Here is a 26,798-nt window from a genome sequence, read left to right as displayed (position 1 = left end):
AACCCAATCGCCGCCACTGGGTATGAGTGATACAAAGGTTTTCTACCAAGGAATAAATGTCTGCAATTTCAAATTCATAAAAGTGATAAACATTTTGCCCGACCGTGTGGCCGAGTGGTTAGCACATCGCGCTGCGACGCCAAGGGTCCCGGGTTCGAATCCCGGTCGGGCTTGGTTGTTTGTGAATGTCCATTCATCAATTTCATCATTTCATCACTCATCCCCATCTTCGCAAATTAGCCTAGAGGCACAAAACGCGAAGTCAAATAAATTAAATCAATCAATCAATCATGATAAACATTTTAAGTGCTCCTTGACCAGTTTAGAATCTAAAAGTTGGCAACGGTGACTGCGTGACTCATGTATCTGGAGACGGTGCAAAATCGGAATGAGCGTTCGGTGAAGATAAGCGAGCTTCATCTTGCAAGGCCTTCCAGTTACCCGTGGGCTTTCAATGCTTGACGGGTCAAAACCCAGGTCTATAGTTTTACTCGCCAGCTCGCTAGCCAGGCGGTCCTAGTAAGCGATTCTGGCCGATGTGCAGCTCTCTGAACGTTACATGGCAGTTATATGGAGTATTGACCACACTTAGCACCAATCAGTTTTCAAAATGGCCACCTTTGGCACGCACACAGGCTCGAAGTCATCCAGACCACTCATCTATTGCAGCACGCATGATGTCCATTGGAAAATCTGCTACTGCTGCTACCAAGGAACACTTCAAACTGGCAATTAAAGGGTGCCGCTTCTTGCAGACAATACCCTCAAGCACTGACCATAATTTGTAGTCCAATGGGTTGAGGTCGGGGCTGCTAGAAGGCCAGTCTGCATGTGAAATGAAATCAGGCACGTGATGCTCGAGCCACTGTTGTGTTGATCGTGCCTTGTGGGCTGGAGTACAATCTTGATAGAAAATCCACAGTTGGTTTGCAAACAATGTGGTGCTTAAATCTTCCACAATGGGATCCAGGAGTGTGTTTGCATTGGTTTACTGCATGGTTTTAACCCCCTTTTCACAAAAATATAGCTGGATGGCACCGGAATAACTCATCCCCCACCAACCATCACTGAAGAGGGATGAAGGCCCCTCTGAACTCTGGGAACTTGTTGACGGGCCTCCTGCGAAGTAGCGGCACACACTCGATCATTTTGACGGTTGAAGCTCTCTTCAATGGTGAAGATTTTCTCATCGGTGAAAAGATGTCTATTCTGGGTGTAACGCTGCAGGAGGCGTCTGCATTTCACCACCCTCTGCTGCTTCAGTCGTGCGTCAAGGTAATGTCGGTAGATCGGCGATATGATTTAAGTCCAAGGTCCTTCGCGAAGTAGCCTGGACATCGATCTTTTCGATACGTTCATCTCACGAGCCATCACTGCCTGCTTACGAACTGGATTTTGGGCGCACACGTGCTGGCACTGCCTTCTGCACTGCTGAGGTCCGCATAGTGCAAGGACGACCTTGTCGCGACCCGGTTTCAGTTAAGCGCTGGATGGTTCGATGCACAAACATTCGACTGACTTTCAACTTTTTTAAGGTATTGAAAATTTCCCTGGCTGATTTTCCAACCTTGCGTAATGCTATCACAGCGACACGGTTTTCGTAAACTCCCCTTTCCATGTTGACAGCTGCAAGTACGTGCTTGCTTTTTCACAGCCACACTCACAATGACTCGGGGTGGAAGTCAGCACATAGGTGGCGCTCTATTGTTTACACTTGTTGGATGGTATACGTCAGACTTTTGTAACAGTATTTATGGCAAGACTGGTGAATTTCTAAAATATATATTTTTGACAATTCCCGTGATTTCGTAAACGTATTCTCTCTGTTTATAGGACATTTTGCTATTACGTATTTACTCAGTTTCATAACCAATTCGCCAAACTCACTTTTTCTGGAAATCCAATGGTGTTGTTTGAGTGCGTAAGTGGACTCGTATTTTTCTCTGCGTAATCCAACGATGGACATGTGTCATGAGTTTTATAACCTTTCCCTGACCAAACGAATTAGCGATACACATATTTACAACATATTACATCATATTCGCCGCTTCATGCTGTAACTGAATCGCCTCATGGCATTTGCTGATGGTGTTTACATCGCACGATATGTTAAATCGTGGATCATTAGTAATTTAATGTCGGTGGCAGAAAATGAAGAAACGTTACGTGGGTTGAAAGAGAAGGTCTGGTACGTATGCGCGCCATGAATGTGCCGAACTGGTTTTTCCTTTGAATGGAAGCCGGTGAAAGTAAATAACGTAAAGCCTGTTTTGAAGAATGCAATATTTCAAGCTTTAGTAAGTTACAGGTCATGAGGTGGTGCTATTTTTAGAAGACTTTCTTGCTATTCGCATTTCAATTGCTTCATGTCGCTTTTCTGACTGTCGTAGGGTTCGAACATGGGACTTCTGACCGTGGCACGTATCTAGAAATATATTTCAGGGGGGGGGGGGGTTCCGAACCAAGTGTCTCAGGAATAATAATTATAATAACAACAATAATTTTAATGATCATAATGATAATAACAATAATAATGTTTAAATTAAAATTATTATATTATAAGTATATTAAATTAAATAAATACTCATAAAAATATATAAATTATTATATTATTATTATTAGCTACACGAATAGGTAAAAACGCGGTATAACAATACAGATTTAACAGCACGTATTCAATATCTAGCTTACCTGTACTTAACATAGGCATAATTTGCATAAAACAAGTGCCCTGGCAAAAAAAAATCATGTCAAATAGGAGAAAAATTGAATATTAATTCAATAACAAAGAAGGATTTTAGATCCAGTTGGTGAAAAGTAAAGTTCCGGATTAATATTTTATGCATATTATCATACATAGAAGTGCGTAAGCATATATCGTTGGTACTATCTTTCAAAGCCGTATGATCCCAATATAATCCTTGTCTTGGAATAAGTTCAGAGGAAATTAATAACAATTTCTAAAGAAGCATATTTCCATTATTTAATTTGGGAACTTGGACCCCCCCCCTCAAATACGTTCTTGTTCTGACCGTAAGGTGTTACTCTGACCCACTGGCGTACGCTAGATTTTTTTCCGAGGCGAGAGGGGGGGGGGGGGCTGAAATTTTGAAGTTGGATAGCACATAGCTGTTTTCTAGAGGGGGCGGCATAAACAATAAGATATGCAGTATATTAAAAACATTTCACTCTCAAAAATTGCAATCGGTTTCCGTTTTAAGGCGATTTTGCATTTATTACTCTGTTTTTTCGAGTTCTTAATTGCTTTTGTTTGAAAATGTTCATTTTCTCAAAATTTCGGAGAGGGCTGTAGCCCCTAGCCCCCTCCTCTGCGTACGCCAATATGCCAATGCCCTGACCACTCTGTCACAGAGACTGACTCTACAGTATTTGTCGGCATTCGTGGAATTAATTGAAAATTAAGTGAGCGAGCTACGATGCCAGGGTCCTGGGGTCGAATCCCAGCCTGGACATGGATGTCCTTTGTGAGTGTCCCTTCATTATTTTCATTATATCATCACTCATCCTCATCTTTGCGATTAGTCAAAAGTGACAAGAGAGAAGTAAAAATAAACGGATTTCGTACCCAAAATTGCGAACTTTTACCTTGATTGAGATGGGTAATAGGTGTAACAAAATGTGAGACACTGCATCTCAGTGTTTTGATGGCCTCAAATGTGAAAAAAAGAAAGAAGAGGATTTGTACTACATTTTCCCTCATCTGGTATATCGCGTTTAACGATACATTATTATTATTATTACTACCTGTCATAGTTTTAAAAAACATTATTATTATTATTATCGACTATACAGGGTGATTCAAAAGTCCAAGGACACCCTTTTTTCTCTGAAATGGATGCGGTAATGGCATATCCAACTTCACCTAGGTACATCATCGGTGTAAGGGGTCCATGTGTGATGGTGCTTCCGGGACATGGTCGACATATTCAAGTCGGCCATATAGGATTGAGGCCAATTTTTTTTAAAATGGCAAGGGTATCAAAACGCATTAGAATTTTCCAAGAAATGCAATGCTGTAACGGTTCAAAAGTTATTGACACTGGAAATGGTAACCGCGTGATGCGGTCCCACCGGTATGTTCCAGAGGATGTGCTCAATGTGGTTCCCATCGTGCTGAACACACTCTTCGAGGCGTGAGATCCACCCGTCTTTAGTGTTGCCCACGGGACGAGACGGGACAGGCTTTTAAAAATTCGAGACGAGACGAGATTGACCATGTGTCATAAGACAAACGAATATTTTCGAGACGAGACAGCATTTCCACGAGACTCCACGAGACGAGACAGGGCAAAGTCTCGTCTCGTGGGCAACACTACCCGTCTTCTGTGAGAAGGGACGGAAACTCTTTATCTGATGCATTTGTATTTTATATGGATGCCACTTGTTAGTATGCAGAATCAGCACAATGGACGGCTGACTGACATTATGTTCTGCTGTTAAACGTCGGGTGCTCTTACTTGGACTTTCGTTATCTCGTCAGTTGCTGTTTTCGGACGGCTGCCACTGCGGATATTGTCTTCCTCACTTCCCGTTTCACGAAACTTGGCAAAGACGCGACTGTGCTGTGAGAAATTGGACCTCTTTCAGGGTGGCTGTTGTCGAAGTCGGCAGCTATGACACGGCTGCTGCGTTCCCCAACTATCAACTCAATCCTCTCTTGCAGTATTCGTGCCATCATTCGTTAGCTGCAACAAACAGGTGTGGCAACTTTCAGTGTAAATAACTTTTGTACAGTTACAGCTATCACAAAATTAATTACAGTATTGCATTTCGTGGAAAATTCTAATGTGTCTTGATACCCCACATGGCCCCCATCCATTTTTTTTAGCTCAATCCAATATGGCGGAATTATGATGGTGGCCATGTCCCGGATGCACCTTCACGCATGGGCACCTTAACCCGATGTACCCAGTTGAAATTGGATCTGCCATTACAGCATCCGTTTCAGATAAAAAAATGGTGTCCTGGGACTTTTGATTGATTGATTTTCTTTATTTTACTTCGCTTTTGTGTCAGTTTGGCTTACCTACCTAGGTAAGCCAAGGCCCTTCATGGGCTGTTCCGCACAGGATTATTATTATTATTTGTATCAGTTTGGACTAACTTGCGAAGATGGGGATGAGTGATGATATGATGAAACTGATGAATGGCCACACAAATATCCATGCCCACGCCCAGGCCGGGATTCAAATCCGGGACCCCTGGCATCGTAGCGCGATGTGCTCCGCCACGGGTCTTGGGACTTTTGGATCATCCTGTATTACTATTACATGGAGAATTCATGACCACAAGGGACTTCGAAATAGCTGTACTTTCCTTTGAGAAATACACTAAAATAGTCGTGCATTTAAACATTTCAAATACCAAAAAAACTGTCTTTCGAAGTATTTACAGATTCCCCCCCCCCCTTTTTTTTTTTTTGACCGACACCGATTATTTTTATTCTCTAATCCCCTTGGAAGAGGCTTTCTCTTGGAATATGTTGAAAGCAAATAAGGAAACATCGAGTATATTCGTGATTTCCTGAACGCTGTTTCGCGAAGTCGAGAGAGTTGGGGAGAGGGGGGACGTATGTGTGATCAGAACGACAGTCCAACGTCAACGTCGTCCTGGATTCGGGAGGTAAAGAACTGCAGCTAGATAACACGTATTGTGCATCAAGCACCACCGAAGGCGTTTTCATATATGAATCATTCGTTCCTCCTTCCTACATGCTCTGGGCCAAAGGACAGTTCGATTCCAGTTTTTCGTGTAGACTTGTCGTTTCATAACGAGTTGTACTGTACCAAGAATGAGCGGGAAGTTCAGTAACGAGTTTACTTCAATGTGTATATATATTTTTTACTTATTACGACTTGCTTCCCCATGACGAAGTTGAGGCTGAAAGGAGTTTTCTTAAATTTAACCAAGTTGATCAGGGAGTGTAATAATTTCAGGAGTCCGATCAGTATTTTTTTTAGAACAAATAATAATCTTGCAAGACTCTAGAACCATTCTTAGTTTTATGTCCAAACTAAATCTCTACCTTAAAACGCTCTCCCACCACAAAAGCATGAATTCAGAAATTCACTGCACTCAAAATCAGGGTTGTTAAAGGTACAGGGTAAGGTAAATTCTAATGGGTTCTATTGGATTCAGCAACAGGGACGAAACTTTTTTTTTACACAATTGAAATTCGTTGTTGCTTATTGTGTCATTTCAATACGGAACTTTGACCGGATTTAAATTGATCCGGAAAAAAGGTTCCTGAACCGTATTTAAATTGATCCGAAAGAAAGGTCCCTGGACCGAATTGAAATAATTTACAGATAAGAAGGTTCTTTACGGTTCAGAATCCACGTCCGCTTGCTGATTTTCTCTCCTGGACCGGAATTGAATTTATTTAAAATTACTGGACCTTTGACTACCCTGCTTGGAACCATCCTGATCAAGCTAGGGCTGGCTCAAGACTGGCTACTGGAGTAGACGCAGCTTACCACTAATGGTACTCCACTTGCTTGGTTAATTTGTCGTTTTAAGTGCACTTTATGCACAGAAATGGTAATCGGGACTAGACCTACAGTTTAAAGTGGGATCCGAAACACTTGTGCGAAACACGACCGATATTATTGTGGAATCCATAGTTTTCGGGGCCGCTGAGATGAATAGTGACACTCCCAATGCCGTTCAGTTCCAAGTTCATTTTGCACTATAGTTAGAATTCATTATATTCCTGTCTAATAGAAGATTGGGATAAATAAATACACGGCCAACGCCGGGCAATCAGCTAGTATATTATATTTAATGCTCGACAAGGAACAAAATATAATCTAGGGTTGGCAACATGTAAGGGAGAAAGTAAATAAGCAAAATGAAAAAAGAAAATACTTGTTTTAGGAAGTTGGTTCAGAAGTGAGAGCTATTATTCGTGAGATGCTGGAACACAGATATTGTTCATTTAACAATAGATTTTTGAGTTTGTCTTTGAAGTTGTTGCGGTTAGTGAGGGACGTCATGGAAGGAGGAAGTTCATTCCACGCTCTTGCAGCTGAATATGTGAATGATGATGATTCTAAAAGCACTAGTGTGTGCTTTGGAAGCTCAAGTTTTTATTTTCCCCTTGTTCAATAATCAAGTATTTCCCTTCTGAATTTTAAATTCTGAACAGATTTTCAGGTATTTTTGTTTTTAAAAGATTATGAGTAAAGCAACACAGATGGTAACGCGTCTGACTATCATGCTCAAGGTCCCGGGTTCGATCCCCGGCCGGTTCAAATCCGGGAACTTTTCTAACGGTGGAAGCGGCCCCGGCGCACACCCAGCGTCGAATAACATGGGTACCTGGGAGAAACCCTGGGGGGTAAATGTGGTCAGGGGCGTGATGCTGATCACATCACCTCCACTCACGACCGGATCAAGAAAGTGTGGGGCGTTACCCCCACACCCCCTATACGCCTTCATGGCGTGGTGCTAAGCACAGGGGAGAACTTTACTTTTACTTTTTTTGCAACACAGATGTAATTTTCGGCGTCGGACCATGTTTAACATTTTGTTTGCGTTTAAGGTTGGGAGGATATGATGATCATATTTTCTTATGCGGTACACGAAACGGAAACATGAGTTTTGGACTTTCTGAATTTTGGTTTTGTTTCGAACGGATAGATTTGGTCTATAAGTTACGTCGCAGTAGTCTAGTATAGGAAAGATCAGTGATTGTATTAATCTAATTTAAATCTCTGTTTTTAGGTATTCACAATGACAAGTAGTGGGTTTACTATGCCATTCACTTGATGTAATTAATAAGTACAATAATTCTATTTACATTATGGTTCATTAAAAAGTAAATATTTATTTGTAACTAATGACGTAAATTTGCCGGTTTTTCACAACTCCACTCCCCCACGTATTGTAACTTTGATAGATATGCAAGAGATTGTTGCATGGATTGGGTCGGGATGGGTAGTAGGATACTTTTTTTTTTATCATTCAAGCCCATGACTTATATTAACCATTTTCTGGACTCCTGATCTTTGAGCAGAAACACTGGTCATGGATCATGCATGTAATAGATTACTAATAAGAATTCAGCCACGACGAAACTTACTCGAAAATAAACTCTTGAGTTATTGCCAATAACTCGCACATTTGATTTAGCATTAAGTCGTCGTGACTGATTAGCTCCGCAATTCTTGTGTCTTACACTTTGATTCCCTGAGGGTGAAGCGAAGTTGAAGTTCGTTTGAGGCGAACAACCTTATAGATGAAAGTGAGAGTTGCGTTGAGGTAGGTTATGTCGTTTGCCTAGCAGACCTGTTTGGACTGTGAGGATGTGCTGCAGACTCTTTGACTTCCGATAAATTGTGGGGGAGTTTTCTGCAATGAATCATGCTTTCCAAACAAGCTGGCCAAGTGCCAAGCAGAGGCACTCTAACCTTGGAGTAAAGAAACGGAATACAGTTTTGTTGGAAAACAAGAAAGTTCTTATCATAGAATTAACAGCAAGTACAGTGGGACAGAATACCTCATTTCACCACATAATCGTTACACCGTGTTTTTTTCAGTCCAAAAACAGTATTTCATCGCGAAACGAAACCAATCTTCAGACACAGATTTAATATTATAAGCCTGTACTGGACAACACCTTGGTATATTTTCTCAAGTGTACTTATTTCGGCTTTAATGCAGAAATCAATATCAACTAATGTGTCAACTTTTCTTTTAGACCGGAAAAATGTTTGCTAAACTGTCACATAGAAATTATGTGCGTCGATTTGGACTATTGAATTTTAACGTAATATTTACGAGTATTACGTGCATCTTATTCTTACACGAAAGTTTAGTAATAAACGATTTTCAAGTATCGGTAAAACCGGCACATTTCTTTTTTTTTAAAAAAAAAACAGCTTCACATAATGGTCGCACCACCCCATTTTCTTGCAAAAAGAAAATTGGCATAAAATCTGAGACTATTATACGGTAGCATTCGGCAGTACTGCTGCGTGCGTCTAATATAATTTCGTGCCGTGCCGCGAAATGTAGTCTTGGCTAGTAAGAAATCCAGGGTTTGAAATGGAAATTTTCACGAAACGAAACACTTTATCTTCGGTAGCAAGGTATTGTATTTCCCTTTTTCTTTTGTCTCTGGTTATTACAGTGACGAGATTAACGACTAATGAAATGACCCACTGTCTTACAATTAACATTAGTTAATATTAAAATATTTACATATAGATAAAATAATGTAAAATACATTGGACACGAGTCTTCTGGAATTTTCTTCCCTTTTTAAAATTTAAACAGACGGATATCGTGAATTGTAGTCAGCTCGCCCAACCGATATTTTTAAAATTCAATGTACCGTACGTACGTATCCTCAGTACTATGTCTTGATATTGCTTATCAAAATAATCAATTTGTGAAAGCGAAAGACATTTCCATATTTTCATTATGTGTAGAATCAAGAATTCGGCTTATTCTTCAGAACGTTAATAATATGTGGGTGAATCAAAAAACAAACAAAACACATTAGAAAGAAAAAAAATATTGGACGAGAACGCATGAACATTTAACTTTTTTCGACAGAGTCACCAAGGTGTTCCAAGCACTTTTCGTGTGACCAGTTTTTGGATTCCTTGTGTGTAAAAATTCCGTCCAATTTATTTAAACCACTTTGAGACTGCCTCCTGCACTTCCTCATCTGACGCGAAACGCTGACCCCCTAGGTCTTGCTTGAGAGGACCGAAAAGGTTGTAGTCACAGGGTGCCAAATCGGTGAGGGTGAGACCACACTTCCGCAGTAAATCCTGTGTGACACCAGCTGTATGGGGAGTAGCGTTGTCGTGAAGAAGAACAACCCCATCACTCAATCTTCCGGGCTTTCGATCTTTAATGGCTTTTCTCAGCTTCTTTAAAGTCTCACAGTATGTTGAGGCATTGATTGTTGTTCCTCGGGGCACAAACTCACTGCAAACAACGTCTTCGGAATCGAAGAAGATCGTCAGCATGACCTTTCGAACCGTTGGACAGGTTTTGGCTCTTCTTGGTGGTGGCGAATCCTTGTATCTCCATTCCATGGATGCCCTCTTTGTCTCGGGAGTGTATTGGTGCACCCAGGACTCATCTCCTGTGATGATTTTGCTCAGAAACTTCAGACCATCCATGGAATAACGCCGAAGAAATGACAACGCAGCATCAAAACGTTGATTTTTGTGCCCGTCGGTTAACAAGCGCGGCACCCAGCGAGAGCACAGTTTACGATAACCCATCTGATCACGAATCAGCATAGACGCACTACCATAGGATATGTTCAGTTCACTTGCAATCTCTTTAATTTTCACGCGGCGGTTATCACGTGAACACGCTCCGCGTTGTCGATAGTGTTCACAGTTGCAGGCTGCCCGACACGCGGTTCGTCTTTCACGTTCGATCTTCCCTGCTCGAACATCTGGCATCATTTTGCGATCATGGGGCATATCATCGCATTCTTACCAAGCACCTCGACAATTTTGCGATGGATTTCACTCCGATTATGCCTTTGTGCCACAAAATTCGGACGACGGAGCGCAACTCAATGTTGGACGACACCTTAATACGACGCGCCATACGCACACTGTGACTACTCGCATACTAAACCAGCTGAAGCACGGCTGCTTTTGGTGTGTTGTGAAAGTCGTCGGCCCCCCTTATCCCTTGTTTCTATCCGGCCCTCTGGATTACTTCCTACTTTCATCCCTCAATCTCTCCTTTCACCTCACCCTGGGTGCCAAGCGAGCAGATTATATTTGTGCCGGAATTACAAAAGGGGGGGGGGGGGTTCACATAACAATTTATATTTGTATGTCCCTGGTTCGTTTACACATGTACAGCAAGTGAATATACAACTGGTTAAATGGACAGTACCGTAGTTCTTGAAATTATAACATTCTCGTAGGATATATGGGTTTATTATACGTAGTTATATATATACATATTTTACAGAGCGTTTCCATGAGTGTCTTGCATAGACCAAAATTACCAAATCTCTAAATCAATATAATTGCGCACCTATGGCATAACCATCGGCACTTCCCTTACCACCGAGTTAGCATAACTAGCTCGGTGGGCCTATCCTCAGCTTAAATGATATTCCGTTACAAATGCGTTTCCTTACGCCTTCACTCCTTCTTTTGGGCATCAATTAATCAAATACGGAAATATCCACATATTCAAAGCTTTTCTAAAAGGGGACTTGGGACAGCAACAGGGGCTGGCATAACCAGATGCTACATTGTTATATCCAGTCTAGCCACCAAAAGTGGACTAAACTTGAGGAGACGTTCCTCTTTCGTCGATCAATGGGGAAACACTGTTGTTTCGCTAAAGCCCACTGGCTCTTTTTATAGTCGGGGTAAACGTCCGTGGACGTGGACCCCGTAGCGTTGGAAAATTCCACTACAACGGTCTTTTGTAAGACAGCTAGCTCCCCCAACCGAGGAGGTAAAAAACAGGGGAATCTAACATCCAGCAAAGCACAATCCAATAAACATATACACTTACATGCAATAATAACATAAAAGTACACTCCTGGAAACATATTTCTTAACCCTACACCTTGTAGCTGGCCAGCAATTAATTATTACAATATACCAAAACCAGTAATGGTCAATCCGACCGTTACATAGTTCCCCCCTTCAAGAGGAACAAGAAAAAACAATACACTCAAAACAAGATCACCATATTTACAAAATCATCCAACACAATTACACAATACCCACTAAAGTATTCAACTGTTCTCAGAGTATCTGAAAAATGAAATAGTCACTAGTTCATTCACTTTATCACATTGTCCACAACGTTCGCAGATTCGCCAAGCTTCCTCTTCCTTGTGAAGTCCGCCACTGAAGTATCCTCTCTAGGATGAAGTCTTCCTGACAGCATATTTCTTGAAGTTAGTTTCCCTGGTTCCTGGTTCGACTCTCCACCGAGTCCCTGGTTCCTGGTTCGACTCCCGACTGAGTCCCTGGCTTCGACTCTTCAAAGAATCCCTGGCTTCGACTCCTGACCGAGTCCTTGGCTTCGACTCTTGACCGAGTCCTTGGCTTCGACTCCTGACCGAGTCCTTGGCTTCGACTCCTGACCGAGTCCTTGGCTTCGACTCCTGACCGAGTCCTTGGCTTCGACTCCTGACAGAGTCCTGGTTCGACTCTCAACCGAGCCCTTGGTTCGACTCTCAACCGAGTCCTTGGTTCGACTCTCAACCGAGTCCTGGTTCGACTCTCGAACCTAAATTCGCAATGTGTCTTTCTGTTTACAACTTGGAGACACGCAAATAAATAAACAGTGTTGTGAAAATGAAGAAAATGGGGTAAGTTATATACAAATGAAAACTAAAATTAAAAAAAAAAAAACAAATAAAAGAAGATCGGCGGTCGGCTATTATGACAGCTGGGATTGCTGTCTAGGCGGCCAGACGGTAGTCTTCCTAACCCTCATTAGGAGTTGTCGCGTGGCTCCCCTTTGCTGTTTTCTGTCCCTCCACCTCGCAGCAAAAGCTGGTGGTTTATGGCTGGACAACTGGCCTGGTTCACATTCCACAATCGGACAATCCTTCCCATTCTTTGCTCTGAAAGTATCTTCTTTAATCCTTCCAGACATTAAACATGGACCTGAGTGTTCCGTTTCAAGTTCACCATTAACGCCACGCAATCTGCCAGATATAGTGTGCTCTTTCAGCCACACCTTGTCTCCAATGCGAAATTTACATGGCTTACGTTTGATCTCGTTCTCTTCATCCGGGAACATCTGTAAGGCTGGGCTCGTTTTCTTGTATTTTAGTCTCACTTCTTCTGTCTTCCTTTTGCTGGAAACAGTACAGGAAACGCAACTTCTGACGTAGCGAGCGATATCTCGTGTCATTCCAAGCCACGAATATTTCTCCTTGATTTTCGACAAAGTTTTCCGCTTCCCATTGTGTCCTGCAAATTCAGAATCGTGATGTGACGTCAATATTTGAGATTTCAAACTCAACGGGACCCATATTTTGGCTGTTCCCTTAGAATCTTGCTTGCAGTCTATCCTCCTGCACAAAACTCCCTCCTCATCCAAAAACGACTGATTGGCCAACTTAGCAACTTTCTCCTTATACTTCCTACTTCCAGAGAAATGCTTCCCCTTCAGTTGTTTCATTATATGAGATAACAAACTGTCTCTCATTTTCTCTGAAACAATCGATGAAGTTTCTTGTAGCCTCTCAGAAACCAGTAATTCATCATTTTCATTGTCCTCTAAAGCAAAAGGCAAAAATGATAATGCATGGTTCTTCTTGTCCGTAGAAATGGAATTTTTTCGAGGAAATTTGCATTCCCTTTTTATTCCCTTCCTCCGTTTTCTCTTTACCTCTTTCGAGATTTTCAGAGAGCATAATGCACCAGCGTTTGCAGTCTTCTGAACTTCGAGTCCTTAGGAATCCACTAATTGGCCCGTATCCTCATTCGTAGACTTCCCGCTATTCTCTTGTGCATGTGTGTTGCATCCATCCAGGCTCGAGGGATCTGACGAGTTATTCCTTTCCTGTACCACGTTATTTCTCTGCATAACTGTAACAGCAAATTCTCGTTTACATGCACGCTTCGAGAACGTGTAAATCACGTCGCTATCCTTGAACGACCATCCGTTCTGCTCAATGTGCAAAATTATCCCACTCTGCTTCAAAAAATCCCTTCCAACGATTATGTCACGGAAACAGTTCTCAAGGATGATAAATTTATGCTTAAATTTCATGTCATTAATACAAACAGTAGCATACATCTCCCCAACTGATGTAACGCTACCCACAGCTAACGAACTGTTTCATTTTCTCGTCTTCATGAATTTATTTCCATCCCTCTCTAACAACTTGGCTGTCTCCAAACTTAGCGTAGAAGCTGAAGCTCCCGTATCTGCAAATAATACAAAGCGTTTGTTGTTAATCTTACATTGAATGAGAGGTTCGAGGTCTTGCTGAAAACAGCCTTCTCCATTCAAAAAACGGCCTTTGTTTCTGCGTTTTCTCCCGGCGGGCGACAGAATGTTTATTTGGAGACGCTGCTGACCTCCCTTTCCAGCGGGTTGGTTCCCTTTATTGGCCTGTTGACATTCTTGAAGTTTATGGCCCTCACTACGGCAGCCCCAACAAATTAACTTTGCAGAATTTTTATTGGCCCCCGCTTGCCCAAAAGTTGCATCAAAAGAGGGTCTCTTTTGCCCTACGGTCGCATCACCGCCAATGCCCCTTCTTAGAAACGCGGTTGTTTCACAGCCCTTGATCCTTTTTCCTAAACCTGAATTGAGAGAGCATAACGGTAGCTGGTCACTCTCGGTTCCCCCTTCGCTTGCCCTCGCGGACAAAGCCAAATGTTTTACTCCTGTTCTTCGCGAGGTGTCCTCTTCAGTGTTGCAAACTTCAGAAAAAGATAATTCCGTCTCACCGGCGAGTGGTGAATAATAAAGCCTTTCTGAATACAACCTCCTCTGAACAATGGCTGCTTCAGATTCCAATTCCTTCAAAGTCTGAAATTGCATTCCATACAAATGCCTTCGGAAACTAGGGTGTGCATGAGATAGAATATGCTCGATAACTTCACATTCCTCTGTCTCTTTTTGCCTCATAGAAAACAGTTTTCTCATTCGACGAATAAACAATACAAGAGATTCTTCGCTCATTTGGAAGCGATTCAGAATCAATCTGTCGATCTCATTCTTATAATCTACAGAATAATATTCTTCTAAAAAAGCATTTTCAAAGCTCTTGAAATCTTCAAACGGGCGTGAAAATCTAAACCAATCCCCTGCAGCCCTCCTTAGCGAAAACGGAAGAATCTTGTCAAACAATGACTTCTCCGAAATGCCCATGACATCTTTATAATTCCGCAACTCCTGCAAATAATCATGCGGCGAAATCTTGTCATCGCTCCCTGTGAAGACTGGAATCGGTAAATTCGACTTCTCGAGAATTTTCTGAACTTTTTTCTCCTCTTCCTTAGCACTCTGCTGTTCAGTGCGCGATAAAGCAAGATTATTTAATTCCCTAATAATTTCCTCCTGAGATTTATCGCTTATATCCTGATTACCCAATAGCTGTCCAAGCAAATCTCTATCTATTTGTACTGCCATTTTTTCTACTTTACTTTTTCCACTACGTAATAACATTCACTTCTGTACGATCTTCGTTGTAAAAATTTTAAAAAAAACTATCCGTCCGTCAGTCCGTCTATCTTTCAAACTTATAGACCTGACGACAATTTATACAACAAGATATATCCTGGACAATAGAGCCCCCATATGTGAAAGTGGTCGGCCCCCCTTATCCCTTGTTTCTATCCGGCCCTCTGGATTACTTCCTACTTTCATCCCTCAATCTCTCCTTTCACCTCACCCTGGGTGCCAAGCGAGCAGATTATATTTGTGCCGGAATTACAAAAGGGGGGGGGGGGGTTCACATAACAATTTATATTTGTATGTCCCTGGTTCGTTTACACATGTACAGCAAGTGAATATACAACTGGTTAAATGGACAGTACCGTAGTTCTTGAAATTATAACATTCTCGTAGGATATATGGGTTTATTATACGTAGTTATATATATACATATTTTACAGAGCGTTTCCATGAGTGTCTTGCATAGACCAAAATTACCAAATCTCTAAATCAATATAATTGCGCACCTATGGCATAACCATCGGCACTTCCCTTACCACCGAGTTAGCATAACTAGCTCGGTGGGCCTATCCTCAGCTTAAATGATATTCCGTTACAAATGCGTTTCCTTACGCCTTCACTCCTTCTTTTGGGCATCAATTAATCAAATACGGAAATATCCACATATTCAAAGCTTTTCTAAAAGGGGACTTGGGACAGCAACAGGGGCTGGCATAACCAGATGCTACATTGTTATATCCAGTCTAGCCACCAAAAGTGGACTAAACTTGAGGAGACGTTCCTCTTTCGTCGATCAATGGGGAAACACTGTTGTTTCGCTAAAGCCCACTGGCTCTTTTTATAGTCGGGGTAAACGTCCGTGGACGTGGACCCCGTAGCGTTGGAAAATTCCACTACAACGGTCTTTTGTAAGACAGCTAGCTCCCCCAACCGAGGAGGTAAAAAACAGGGGAATCTAACATCCAGCAAAGCACAATCCAATAAACATATACACTTACATGCAATAATAACATAAAAGTACACTCCTGGAAACATATTTCTTAACCCTACACCTTGTAGCTGGCCAGCAATTAATTATTACAATATACCAAAACCAGTAATGGTCAATCCGACCGTTACAGTGTGAAGAAAACATTCCAGACAGTGTTGCCACCAAGCTTGATTATTTTACCTCTCTTAGTACAGGAACACGGGTCGGGTGTAACTTCCTTTTTGATTCACCCTAGTATATCTGCTCTACTTAGTATCAGAAATATAAAAAGCATGCCGAAGAACAATTTGTTTTGAGTTTTGATGATGTCTCTTGCAGTTTTCTTAACATTAACTCGAATTGGACATAGGTTTATCTGAATTTCAAGAAACGTTATCTTTTCCAGAAAAGTTCGGAATTTAGAGTTTCATAACAGTTCAATGAAATGAGATTTGGTCGAATAAATTTGATTTTCTTCCGAGTGAACTAGACCCTCTTTTATCTCCAAAATGAAATGTAGTGAAGTTTCGACACTGCACAGTATATTGTTGGATTATTTTGTTCCTAGATAATGACATCACGAAAACATCCAGTATTTCATTGACTAACGTTTGCCAAAGTGCGTCTGTCAATGAAATTCCTTCATGTGGTTTTTCAGCCAGTACGAAACTAAGTATTCGTGCACTTTATCTAGAAATCACACGAGAATATCTGTACAGAAAAGAGTTTTATATCTAGTGAAAGCATTCCGAGATAGGTTTTTTACTTACGGGCATACTTTGGGATCAAATATCACTGTTATTTGTAGTTCCGCGCGCTGAAACACATTCTATATTGCCTAAACCATCGAAATCTATCAACTAATAAGAATTCGGCATAATTTGTGGGGTACAGTCGGTCAAGTGTCCTTAGAGTTTACTGAAAAATAATTTTACATCGCGCTTCTAATTAGCAAAAAAGAAATACAATTAGCGACATTCCAGCGTTACGTGTGTGACATTTTACACACAAAATTTAACGTTCTAGACACAAGATTGGCTTAAAATATTCATAATAAACTGATTTCATAGAATTATGAAGTACTCTATGGTGTCTACTAACAAATGAAGAAAACTTGAGTGTGATGGCAAAGGCTGAATGCATGAAAAGTATTAACAAAAGTGCGTTAGGTGTGTGACACTTTAAAAAGGTAGCAAATTTTGACTTCATTTGTCTGTGAAGCACATAGGCTGCAGATGCTATAGTAACTTTTATTGGTGTTTAAATTACGTATATGCATTAAGAAACATCTAAACCTTAATGCAAATAAAAACAATAATAATTTCCATATTAATTCATTTTGTTATTTACACGGAGTAGAACCACTTTTCGTGGAATAGCTCATAAGGTTATAGCTTCTTTAGCACCATGGAAGACTGGATGTTAAAAAAAATGTGAGCATTTATCAAATGAATCTAATGTTCACAGGTGAAATAACTAAAAAAAAAAGTATTGTACTTACCCCGATAATCCATGGTGCCTCTATGATGACCTCAAGGTTAATCGCACTGTAGAAAGGCGAGGATTTTCGCCGATGGTAAGCAGGAACCAAATGCACACCGAAGTCTCATGATCTCTCAGGACTCAGGAGTCTACGCGAACACGATTAGTCGACACGTCACAAAATTTGTTTCCTAAGAACCTTAAACCTGGCCCGGCTCAAGTTCCTTTCATTTTATTTCGATTTCATCGTGCTTCGAATGCAATTTTTACACGCTTCGATTTCGATTTACGCCTGTTAACACATACTGTGGAGTTTAACGATTACTTAACATTTTGTTCAATATATGCTTTCGTGGTTAGGTTAGGCAGGTGAGCTTTGGTTCTCGTAGCATTAAAATAAAGTCCCTAAATGCATTCTAATAAGGTTGCGATTTACGTCTACATTCATTCATCACCACGATACCATAGGCGTGCGCACTGGGGGGCGGGTAAGAGGGGGCAGTTGCCCTCCTAAATACTCTCACTTAGAAATTTAATGTAGAGGAATTTTGCCACCGTTATTAAACAATATTATGTTTTCAATAAAGTAAGTAGTGTCAAGCCAACCAAAGTTTCAAGTAATTATGGAAAACATGCATTATTTCCTATGTAATTGAACTATCCAACTTCGTTCTCTAGCAAATTTCTTGTAATTAACACTCCCACACATTTTATTGGTTAATTATGTTGCCTCTACATGTATTTACAGAATAAATTGCCAATACATTGGAAATCAGTAGCGGCAATTGGGTTCCAAAACTGTGGAGGAGGAAGGGGGGCAAGGACAGTTTATTTTTTCTTGGTAGACAGGGGCAAAAAAAGTGAGGGGCTAATCGTTGGATGTGAATTAATTATGTGTAGTTGTTTTGAATTGCTGTACGAAACCATGTTTATCTGTAAATTAGTCTCTGAACCATACTGTCGCTTGTCAACGGTGAATACTTTGCCCATGGGAAGCGGCCATGCCTGCGTAAGGTCACTTTTAAGTTGTTTTTTCAACATAAATAACTTTTTTCGAATGCTCATTACTCCCATTAATGCATGGTGTCCGATTAATCGGACGTTGACATATTTGCATTTTCTGTAACACTGTTTTACTTTAATTGGTTATATTTATCAAATCTAGTTCTTTGGCACCTCTGTGATGCATATGTTACCCCACGAGCTTGGAAACATTGTAAATTTCTCGCCAAATTGTAAGGGAGTGAAACATGGAGAGAGAGCTGTACTGCGTGTCTGCGTAACGGGAAAGCTAATTTCAATTCATATGTAGTAGTTGATATTTATCCGAGATGTGTTTTGACAAATATGCGTAAGAAACATTAGTAATCAGATATGTAACAATAATTTGTGCATTAGTTTCATCCCTGAGCTGCTATTGCGAGAGAAAATATAGTGCCCGATATATCGGACTCTATGCACATTGAGCACTTTATGCATATTTTCCATTTTCTGTAAAATTTTCGATACCTTTGATATTTAGACCTTGTCAATGTATATATGTGTATGTATGTGTCTGTGTGTGTGTGTTTGTGCATTAGTGTGTGTATGTGTGCATATATGTGTGAGTGTTTAAGTGTGTGCGCATTAGTGTGTGTGTGTCTGCATGTGTATGCATATATGCGTGTATGTGTGCGTGTTTATGCATTAGTGTGTGAATGTGTGCGTGTTTATGCATTAGTGTGAATGTGTGCATGTTTGTGCATTAATGTGTGTATGTGTGTGTATATGTGCCTGCGTGTGTGTGTGTGATCAAATTTTGACTACTTTGGAGGATGAAGATGTGGAGGAGGAGGAGGAACAACTCATTTAGGTTACACCACCAGTGGATGGCAAGGATACAGACGAAGACAGTGATAAATCTGATGATGAGACCAATCTAAACAATTTTTGGCAAAATACGCTAATTTAGCGTTTGTGAGGTGCAAACTAAGATACGAAGTTGTGTTGATTGTGAAGGTTCATCCAGTAATGTAGCGTCTACATCTACCACTACACATAACACTGGTGCTTCAAAAAAAGAATACGTCTTCAGACTAAATCTAGACCCTTGTGGAAGAAAAGTGTACCTTCATTCTAATTACAAACTGAGTGCTGCCCTATTGAACCATCTGAAGAAGCACGAAACTGTGAATCACCATTAGACTCTTGTAATTTATTTTTTGATGAGGACATGCTAAATCTTATAACAAATCAATCCAAATTGTATGCTTTGCACAAAAATATTGATCTTGATTTGACGAAAGAAGAACTTCTTGTTGTTCTTGGTGGTCTCTTGTTGTCAGGTTATACAAAATATTCAAACAAATGTATGTTTTGGTCAAAAGAAAAAGATACTCCTTCGATACTTTCTGAAAGCATTCCTTGTGGTCGGTTTGAGACTATTCTGCATAATATTCATTTGAATGACAATACACAAATAGATGAGTCCTACCATCTGTACAAGATACGGTCATATTTGGAGAAACTTTCCTCATCTTTCAAACAGCATGGGGGTGTGGACGAAAGGCTTTCCATCGACGAGAGTATGATTCCGTACTACGGGAGGCACTACGCAAAACAGTTCATTAGAGGAAAGCTGATCCGTTTTGGGTTCAAGAACTGGGCAAAAAAGCTCTAGTAGTGGTTACATGGTAGATTTCCAGTTGTACACAGATACAAACTGATAACGGACGATTGTGTTCTGTACTATAATAATAATAATTTTGTGTAATTAGTTGATTTCTATTCCAAACGTTTCCTTTTGTATTGTTTCTTCGAAATATGTGTATGTATTTATGTATGTATGCAAACATATACATGACCAGTGGCAGCGATTAGGGGGGCAGTTATCATCCCCATTTTTCGTCACTTTTGCACCCGCACTATGATAGATCTTCTCTACAATGGGAAATATATACTGTCTTTGCCTCCTACATTTGGCATTGGCACCTTGTCCCCCACCCATTTTGGAACCCAATATCCGCCACTGCACATGACTGATCTTAAGCGTTTTATTTTCTTTTGGTTACATATTTTCCACAGCAATACTTTTTCCTTGGGACAGCTATTTATAGACAAAACATAAAAGTGGTCATTGTGCACAGTGTCCGATTTATTGCACACACGGAAGTGATCGTAGTGCACAGTGTCCGATTTATCGGACGCACTGTATCTCTTACATACATTGTAAAAATAAAAATGTATCGTATATTGTGTCTTATTTGAATTGTACTGATGCCAAAACCATGAAAAAAAATTCATGAAAGCGGTTTGTAAACTTTATGCATTAATGGATTTTAAGGAAGGTTCAAATTTCGTGTGACAATGATTGCCAAAATTCTACGATAATTTGTCTTGCAGCTAGGAGAATTTGAAAAAAATCATAAAACAATCGGAACCGTTACCCCTGGCCTTCCTAACCTAACCATGTAGATATTTTTAGAACTAGGCGTCATTATAATTGTAAAACAAATATGCATGGAACTATGTAGGTATAGGTTTGGTGTACTTAGCATATTTTCATAGTCACGTGGTGCATCAATGGCACCCTGTGCATGGAGTCGAATCCGATCTCTTACTGGCACTGCTTGCTTACGTCACATATTAGTCATAAAACTGACCTCTATCGTGAAAACTTCGAATTATCTGATCACATCAAATATTGAAATGACGATGTTGAGGGTTTTGTACGCACAACAGGCCATAATATGCGATTGATTAGCTGACTCAGATAGAGGCCTTTATACCCGATTATGTCAGTATTAGGTACATGTTTCTGTGTACGGAATGTTATGTTTTCATATTTAGTAATTTCTGATAAATCAGTAGCTATGTATCGATTGGTTTCGATTGTTGCCTCGATTTGATTTGATTTGATTTATTTTACTTCGCTTCTTGTGCCACTGTTGGCTAATTTGCGAAGATGGGGATGAGTGATGATATGATGAAATTGATGAATAGACATCACAAACGTCCATGCCCAAGCCAGGATTCGAACCCGGGACCCCTGGCGTGATTGTTGCCTCGAATAAACAAACTGATAGACACACCGATGAAATTGATATCACAGCTCTTTAATGTCGCCAAATTTAATATTTATAGCTTGATTGATGTAGAGAATATTGAAACGTACCGTTTCATGACTTTCAATTGTTTAACCCCCATAGATAAATAGACAAGGCTATTGAAGTAATTTATGTCGCGTTCAACTACCACCTGCTAGGTCCTAACTTGAGAAAATTTTAGATCTTCAAATTTGTTAATTCCAGATATATCTACAGGTCACTTTTTTATCGACTGTTGCTCCCAGATGGCGTAGTGGTAACGTGGTGGCCTTGTAATCAAGGGGTCCAAGGTTCGATGGAGGATCCGACTTTAAACTGTATGCTCATTCCCGATTAGCCTGTCTGTGTATAAAGTGGACTTAAAAAACAAACTCAAACAATAGTCGATTTTTGTACTCACCTCCAGACAGACGAGTTCATCGAGTTAATTTATTTTGCGAACAGCTGCTATGGGGTTGATCTCTTAGTACGCCAAATTTTGTAATTTCAGTTCTGAGGTGGAGGTAGTTGTTTCGTGCAGAGAGATGGACAGACACAACTGTCGTATTAGGGTATTTTTTCACCTACAATCAAGGGGAAAAGTTTCAGTTAATGGTGTACAGACAGGAGTGTCACCGCTGGTTGAATAACATTCAGAGTTATACAGCGTGTCCACAATGAGACTCCAACATTTTGAAAATCTATAACTTTTTCATTTCAGATTGTACAGCTGTGATTCCGGAAGAAGCAGAAGCAGAAACTCAAAAAGTTTATGTGGTAACGTTTTAGTGCGCGGAATAGCCGTAGTGGCGCTGCAACAATCGATTGTTTGATTGTTTGTTTACGGTGGTGGTAAACCCAGAATCCAGGAACAGGTTGTAGAAAATGTGCGGAGACCATTCGAAAGGAGTCCACAGAAGTCAGTAAGACAAGCAGCGAGAGAACTTGGTATGAAACGGTCGACAGTTCACAAAGTTCTTCACTGCTTGTCTTACTGATTTCGTTTCTGCATACCACTACACAACCTGTGCACGCTCGTTTGGAATCTCCATTTTCAAAAAATAGATTGTTGCAGCGCCACTACGGCTATTCCGCGCACTAAAACGTTACCACATAAACTTTTTGAGTTTCTGCTTCTGCTTCTTCCGGAATCACAGCTGTACAATCTGAAATGAAAAAGTTATAGACTTTCAAAATGTTGGAGTCTCATTGTGGACACGCTGTATTTTAAATTAGGATAATAGAGTAATAAAGACGTGAAAGAAAGATATAGAAAGAAATATACTGAAATTGATAGCTATGAAGAAACAGAGCAAGGAAAGACAGAAAATAAGATAGAGAAAAAGATGTAGAAATAGAGTAAGAGAATATATAAAAGGAAGAGTAGATAGGAAAATTAGATACAAACACAGTGTAAGAAAGAAGGTATGAAAAAGAAAGATATTAAGATGCGAGGAAAGAGAAAGTTAGAAAAGAGAAAGCAAACCGAGGAAACCGTCGAAATCCACTGAAGACTTGCATAACAATATGGGACTTACCATTTCACATCGATTGTCACTTGTCGGTTTGTCAGAATCATGGCATGGATTTGGTCAGTATTATCGCCAGTAGCGGATGTAAATTGGTGTCCTTGTTTTTGAACTTCTCAAACCATTCGAACACACTTCATCGTGGTATAGCACATTCCCAATATTTTGATGCAAGCCTTCGGTAGATTTCGGCTCCTGTTACACCTTCAGAGCACACAATATAAAAACACTGTTCGCTGTTGTTCTTTTGTGCAAACTGAAAGTGGCGCAGCCATGTTTTGTTTACCCTGTAACAACAAGTTAAGAAAATGGGTGATGAAGGTCAAATATGCGCTAAAGCAACAACAAATGTACACTCTATTGACATGAGCGAGCAGAAAGCAGTACTGCCAACCTAAAGAAAATTACAGCAAAAGTACGGATAATTATTGAAAGTTCGGAAGAAAGACTGCATGGAAAAATTTCGACTCAGAAATAGTTTATATCTTATTCTACTATTATACAGAGTGTCTGATAAGTCACCTCCATCTTTAAATAATGATAATTTCTTAATTTGCTAACCAATTCTGTTCCAACTAGTGTTGTTATAAGGGTGATCCATAAAGAACGCCGGATTTGAAGTTGCTATAAACGAAATTTATTTTTGTAAAAAAAAACAACAAAAAAAACAGGAGATATTAAGGTTTAAACATGGAAAACAATATCGGGCATATGACTCCCCTACTAGCCCTACACGCAATCACTCGGTCCATGAAATTCACCATGAGCCGATCACACATTTTCCCATCAAGTGTGTTGAGAACACGTCGAATTTCTTGCTTAAGTTCCAACAAATTTCGGGGTTTGTTCTGGTAAACTTGTGACTTGGAGTAACCCCACAAGAAAAAGTCACATGGTGTCAAGTCACAAGATCGAGGTGGGAAGGTTTGGTCTCCTCGCAACGAGATTATTCTGTCCGGGAACTTCTCACGCAGCAGATCGATTGTTTCTTCTGAAGTGTGGCAAGTTGCGCCGTCTTGTTGGAACCATACATTTTCGATGTTCACTTGATCCAAACGAGGCCAAAGAAAATCATTTAGCATTGCACGGTAACGAATTCCATTCACTATCAGAGCATTTCCTTCTTCGTCTTCAAAAAAGTATGGCCCGATCAAACCCCCACACCAAACCTTAACTCTCTGAGGATGAATTTCCTTTTCCTGAATCACTCTTGGGTTCTCAGATCCCCAAATTCGCAATTCTGCTTATTTACGAACCCGTTTAAATGAAAATGAGCTTCATCGCTGAAAATGATGCGCTTTGCGAAACCCTCGTTCTCTCGTTTCCTTTCAAGGATCCAGTCAACAAATTCCCGTCGTTTTCCATGATCCGCTGGTTTCAGTTCCTGCGTTAACTGCACTTTGTACGCGTGCAAGTGCAGATCTTTCGTCAAGATTCTTTGCATTGTTGTTGGCGCCATATGCAGTTCTTCAGCACGACGGCGATACGATTTTGCAGGATTCACAGCAACAGAATCACGCACAACAGCAACGTTTGCTTCACTCCGGCGACTTCGATGTCTTGTGTTGATCGAGTTTCTTCAAATTTCTTGATCAACCTACGAACAGTTGATTCGTTCGGTGCACAAAGATGACCAAGTATTGTACGGAGTTTCCGAACAGTCACCGCGAAACTTTCACCATTATTGTTGTAGTGCGTTTTGACAATCAAAACTCGCTGTTCCTTACTGTACCTTTCCATGGCGTTAACAACACACACAAACAGTAGAACAACTGAAATGCTTCTCAACACAAAACCTCAATGATAACTGATAACAACAATCGCACAAACAATGCTGCCAACCAAAAAAAATAAATATGGCGTCCTTTTCAAATCCGGCGATCTTTATGAATCGCCCTTTATAATCTGCTCCTTTGGATTTTGTACGTCAAAATTTAAAAATCCGCATGAACCCCAACATTTTCGACACACTTTCATAATAGAACAGGCACAACAATTGTGGAAGATGTGATACTTCACTACATTGTTATTTTCGGAGGTTCTTGTGCCTTCTCAGTACAAATGTGAAGATTGTCACCTACCTAATATTGACAGTTGTACTTATTAACAAAACCCTCGACATGAAATACTGCCTCATCCTCAGCTGTATAACTTGCCATGACAGAATTTTTTCAGTAAATTTCATCCATCTGCCACATTCGTCAGAAAACAAATGCTGGTTGACTTCTATGGCTTAAAAGATATATCTTTCGAGAACTGTTGCAGTTGCATAATGTGAGAGGTCACTTTCACGTGACCCTCCACAAAAGGATTTCTGTGAACTCCTTGTGAAATTAACATTGAGGATGGTAACATTGTTAACTGTCCTCGATGTCGGCCATCTTTCGTCATTTCAAACAAAACCTCAATGAATTGAATGTATAATTATACCAGTGGCAACAGAATCGGTTAGCAAAGAAAGAAGTTAAAATCATTTTAAAAATAGAGAGTGACTTATCAGACACCCTGTAGTGCTTTTAGTAATTATTATGTATTACATATTTAATTTTAAATTTTTTATTCCGTATGAATCTACCCTTTAGTGACAAGCACTGGCGTATGCAGGATTTTTCTCGAAGGGAGATTTGTAAAGGTGTGTTCTTGGGTGGGGGGGATACAGTATAAAATATTTCGTAATTACTATTTTTAACCTTCGTCTTAAAATTTGCACAAAGTTATAAATGGTAATCGGGGGTTATTTTGAAAATTTTCTTTTCTCAAAATTTCGGGAGGGGCTGTATCCCCCTTCAGCTACTCCTGCGTACTCCAATGGTGATAAGTAATACTTTCGACTGCGAGGATAAAAGCCAAATAGTTCAGTTGTGGATTTTTATTTCTTATTAATTAATTGGTTATTGTTCATACGTTTTTTCTTCTCCTTTCAGATTTTTGACAGCATCCGAAGCAAGCAACCGGAAGGACTTAACAAGCTCGTGCCGATATGCGGAGACATCACGTCGCCCCACCTGGGCATCAGCCCCTCCGACCAGAAGATCCTCGTGGAAACCGTCTCCGTGGTCTTCCACTCGGCGGCCACCGTGAAATTCGACGAGGCCCTCAAGCTGTCCGTCGCCATGAACATCCTCGGCACAAAGACCCTTGTGGAACTCTGCAAGAAGATGCAGAAAATCGAGGTAAGCCGATCCCATCCCATTTCGCCTAATGGTTTTCAGCACTCGTCAATCAGATCTGACAGCTGTCCGTCAATTTAGGTGAAATGGGATATCCCCTTTTGCCTAATCCCATTTCGCCTAAACCGTTTCTAAGGTAAATGTTGATTGTAAACAACGTAAACGCCGATGCTAATTACGAACAGTCACATGAGCCAAATAGTCAGGTGTGTCAGTCACATGAGCCAAAAAAGTCAGTAATATAACAGCCAATAACCTTAGTCGTATGCTAAGCGCTAAATAAGGTAAGGTTCGGATAGGTTAGATATTATTAACCTAGCCTAACCTAACCTTAAGCGCTAATTAAGGATGAATGAACACGACAAAACAAAGAATGTATCTCCGTGTTGAGAGACCGTTAAATTTGCCT

General features: G+C 40.4%; 1 protein-coding gene across 1 annotated transcript in view; it reads left to right on the top strand.

The window, feature by feature from the left end:
* Window positions 1-26,798, top strand: part of LOC145986623 (putative fatty acyl-CoA reductase CG5065) — a 140,951-nt gene that overhangs the window by 79,942 nt on the left and 34,211 nt on the right. The window contains exon 3 of the mRNA XM_083120854.1: window positions 26,144-26,392. Within this exon, the coding sequence (XP_082976980.1) occupies window positions 26,144-26,392 (249 nt within the window). The remainder of the gene's footprint in view (window positions 1-26,143; window positions 26,393-26,798) is intronic.

Source organism: Lepisma saccharinum, chromosome 4 (genome assembly GCF_977018435.1).
Source record: "Lepisma saccharinum chromosome 4, izLepSacc3.1, whole genome shotgun sequence".
Taxonomy (NCBI): domain Eukaryota; kingdom Metazoa; phylum Arthropoda; class Insecta; order Zygentoma; family Lepismatidae; genus Lepisma; species Lepisma saccharinum.
Note: the sequence above shows the minus strand (reverse complement) of the source record. Positions and strands in the feature narration are given on the sequence as shown.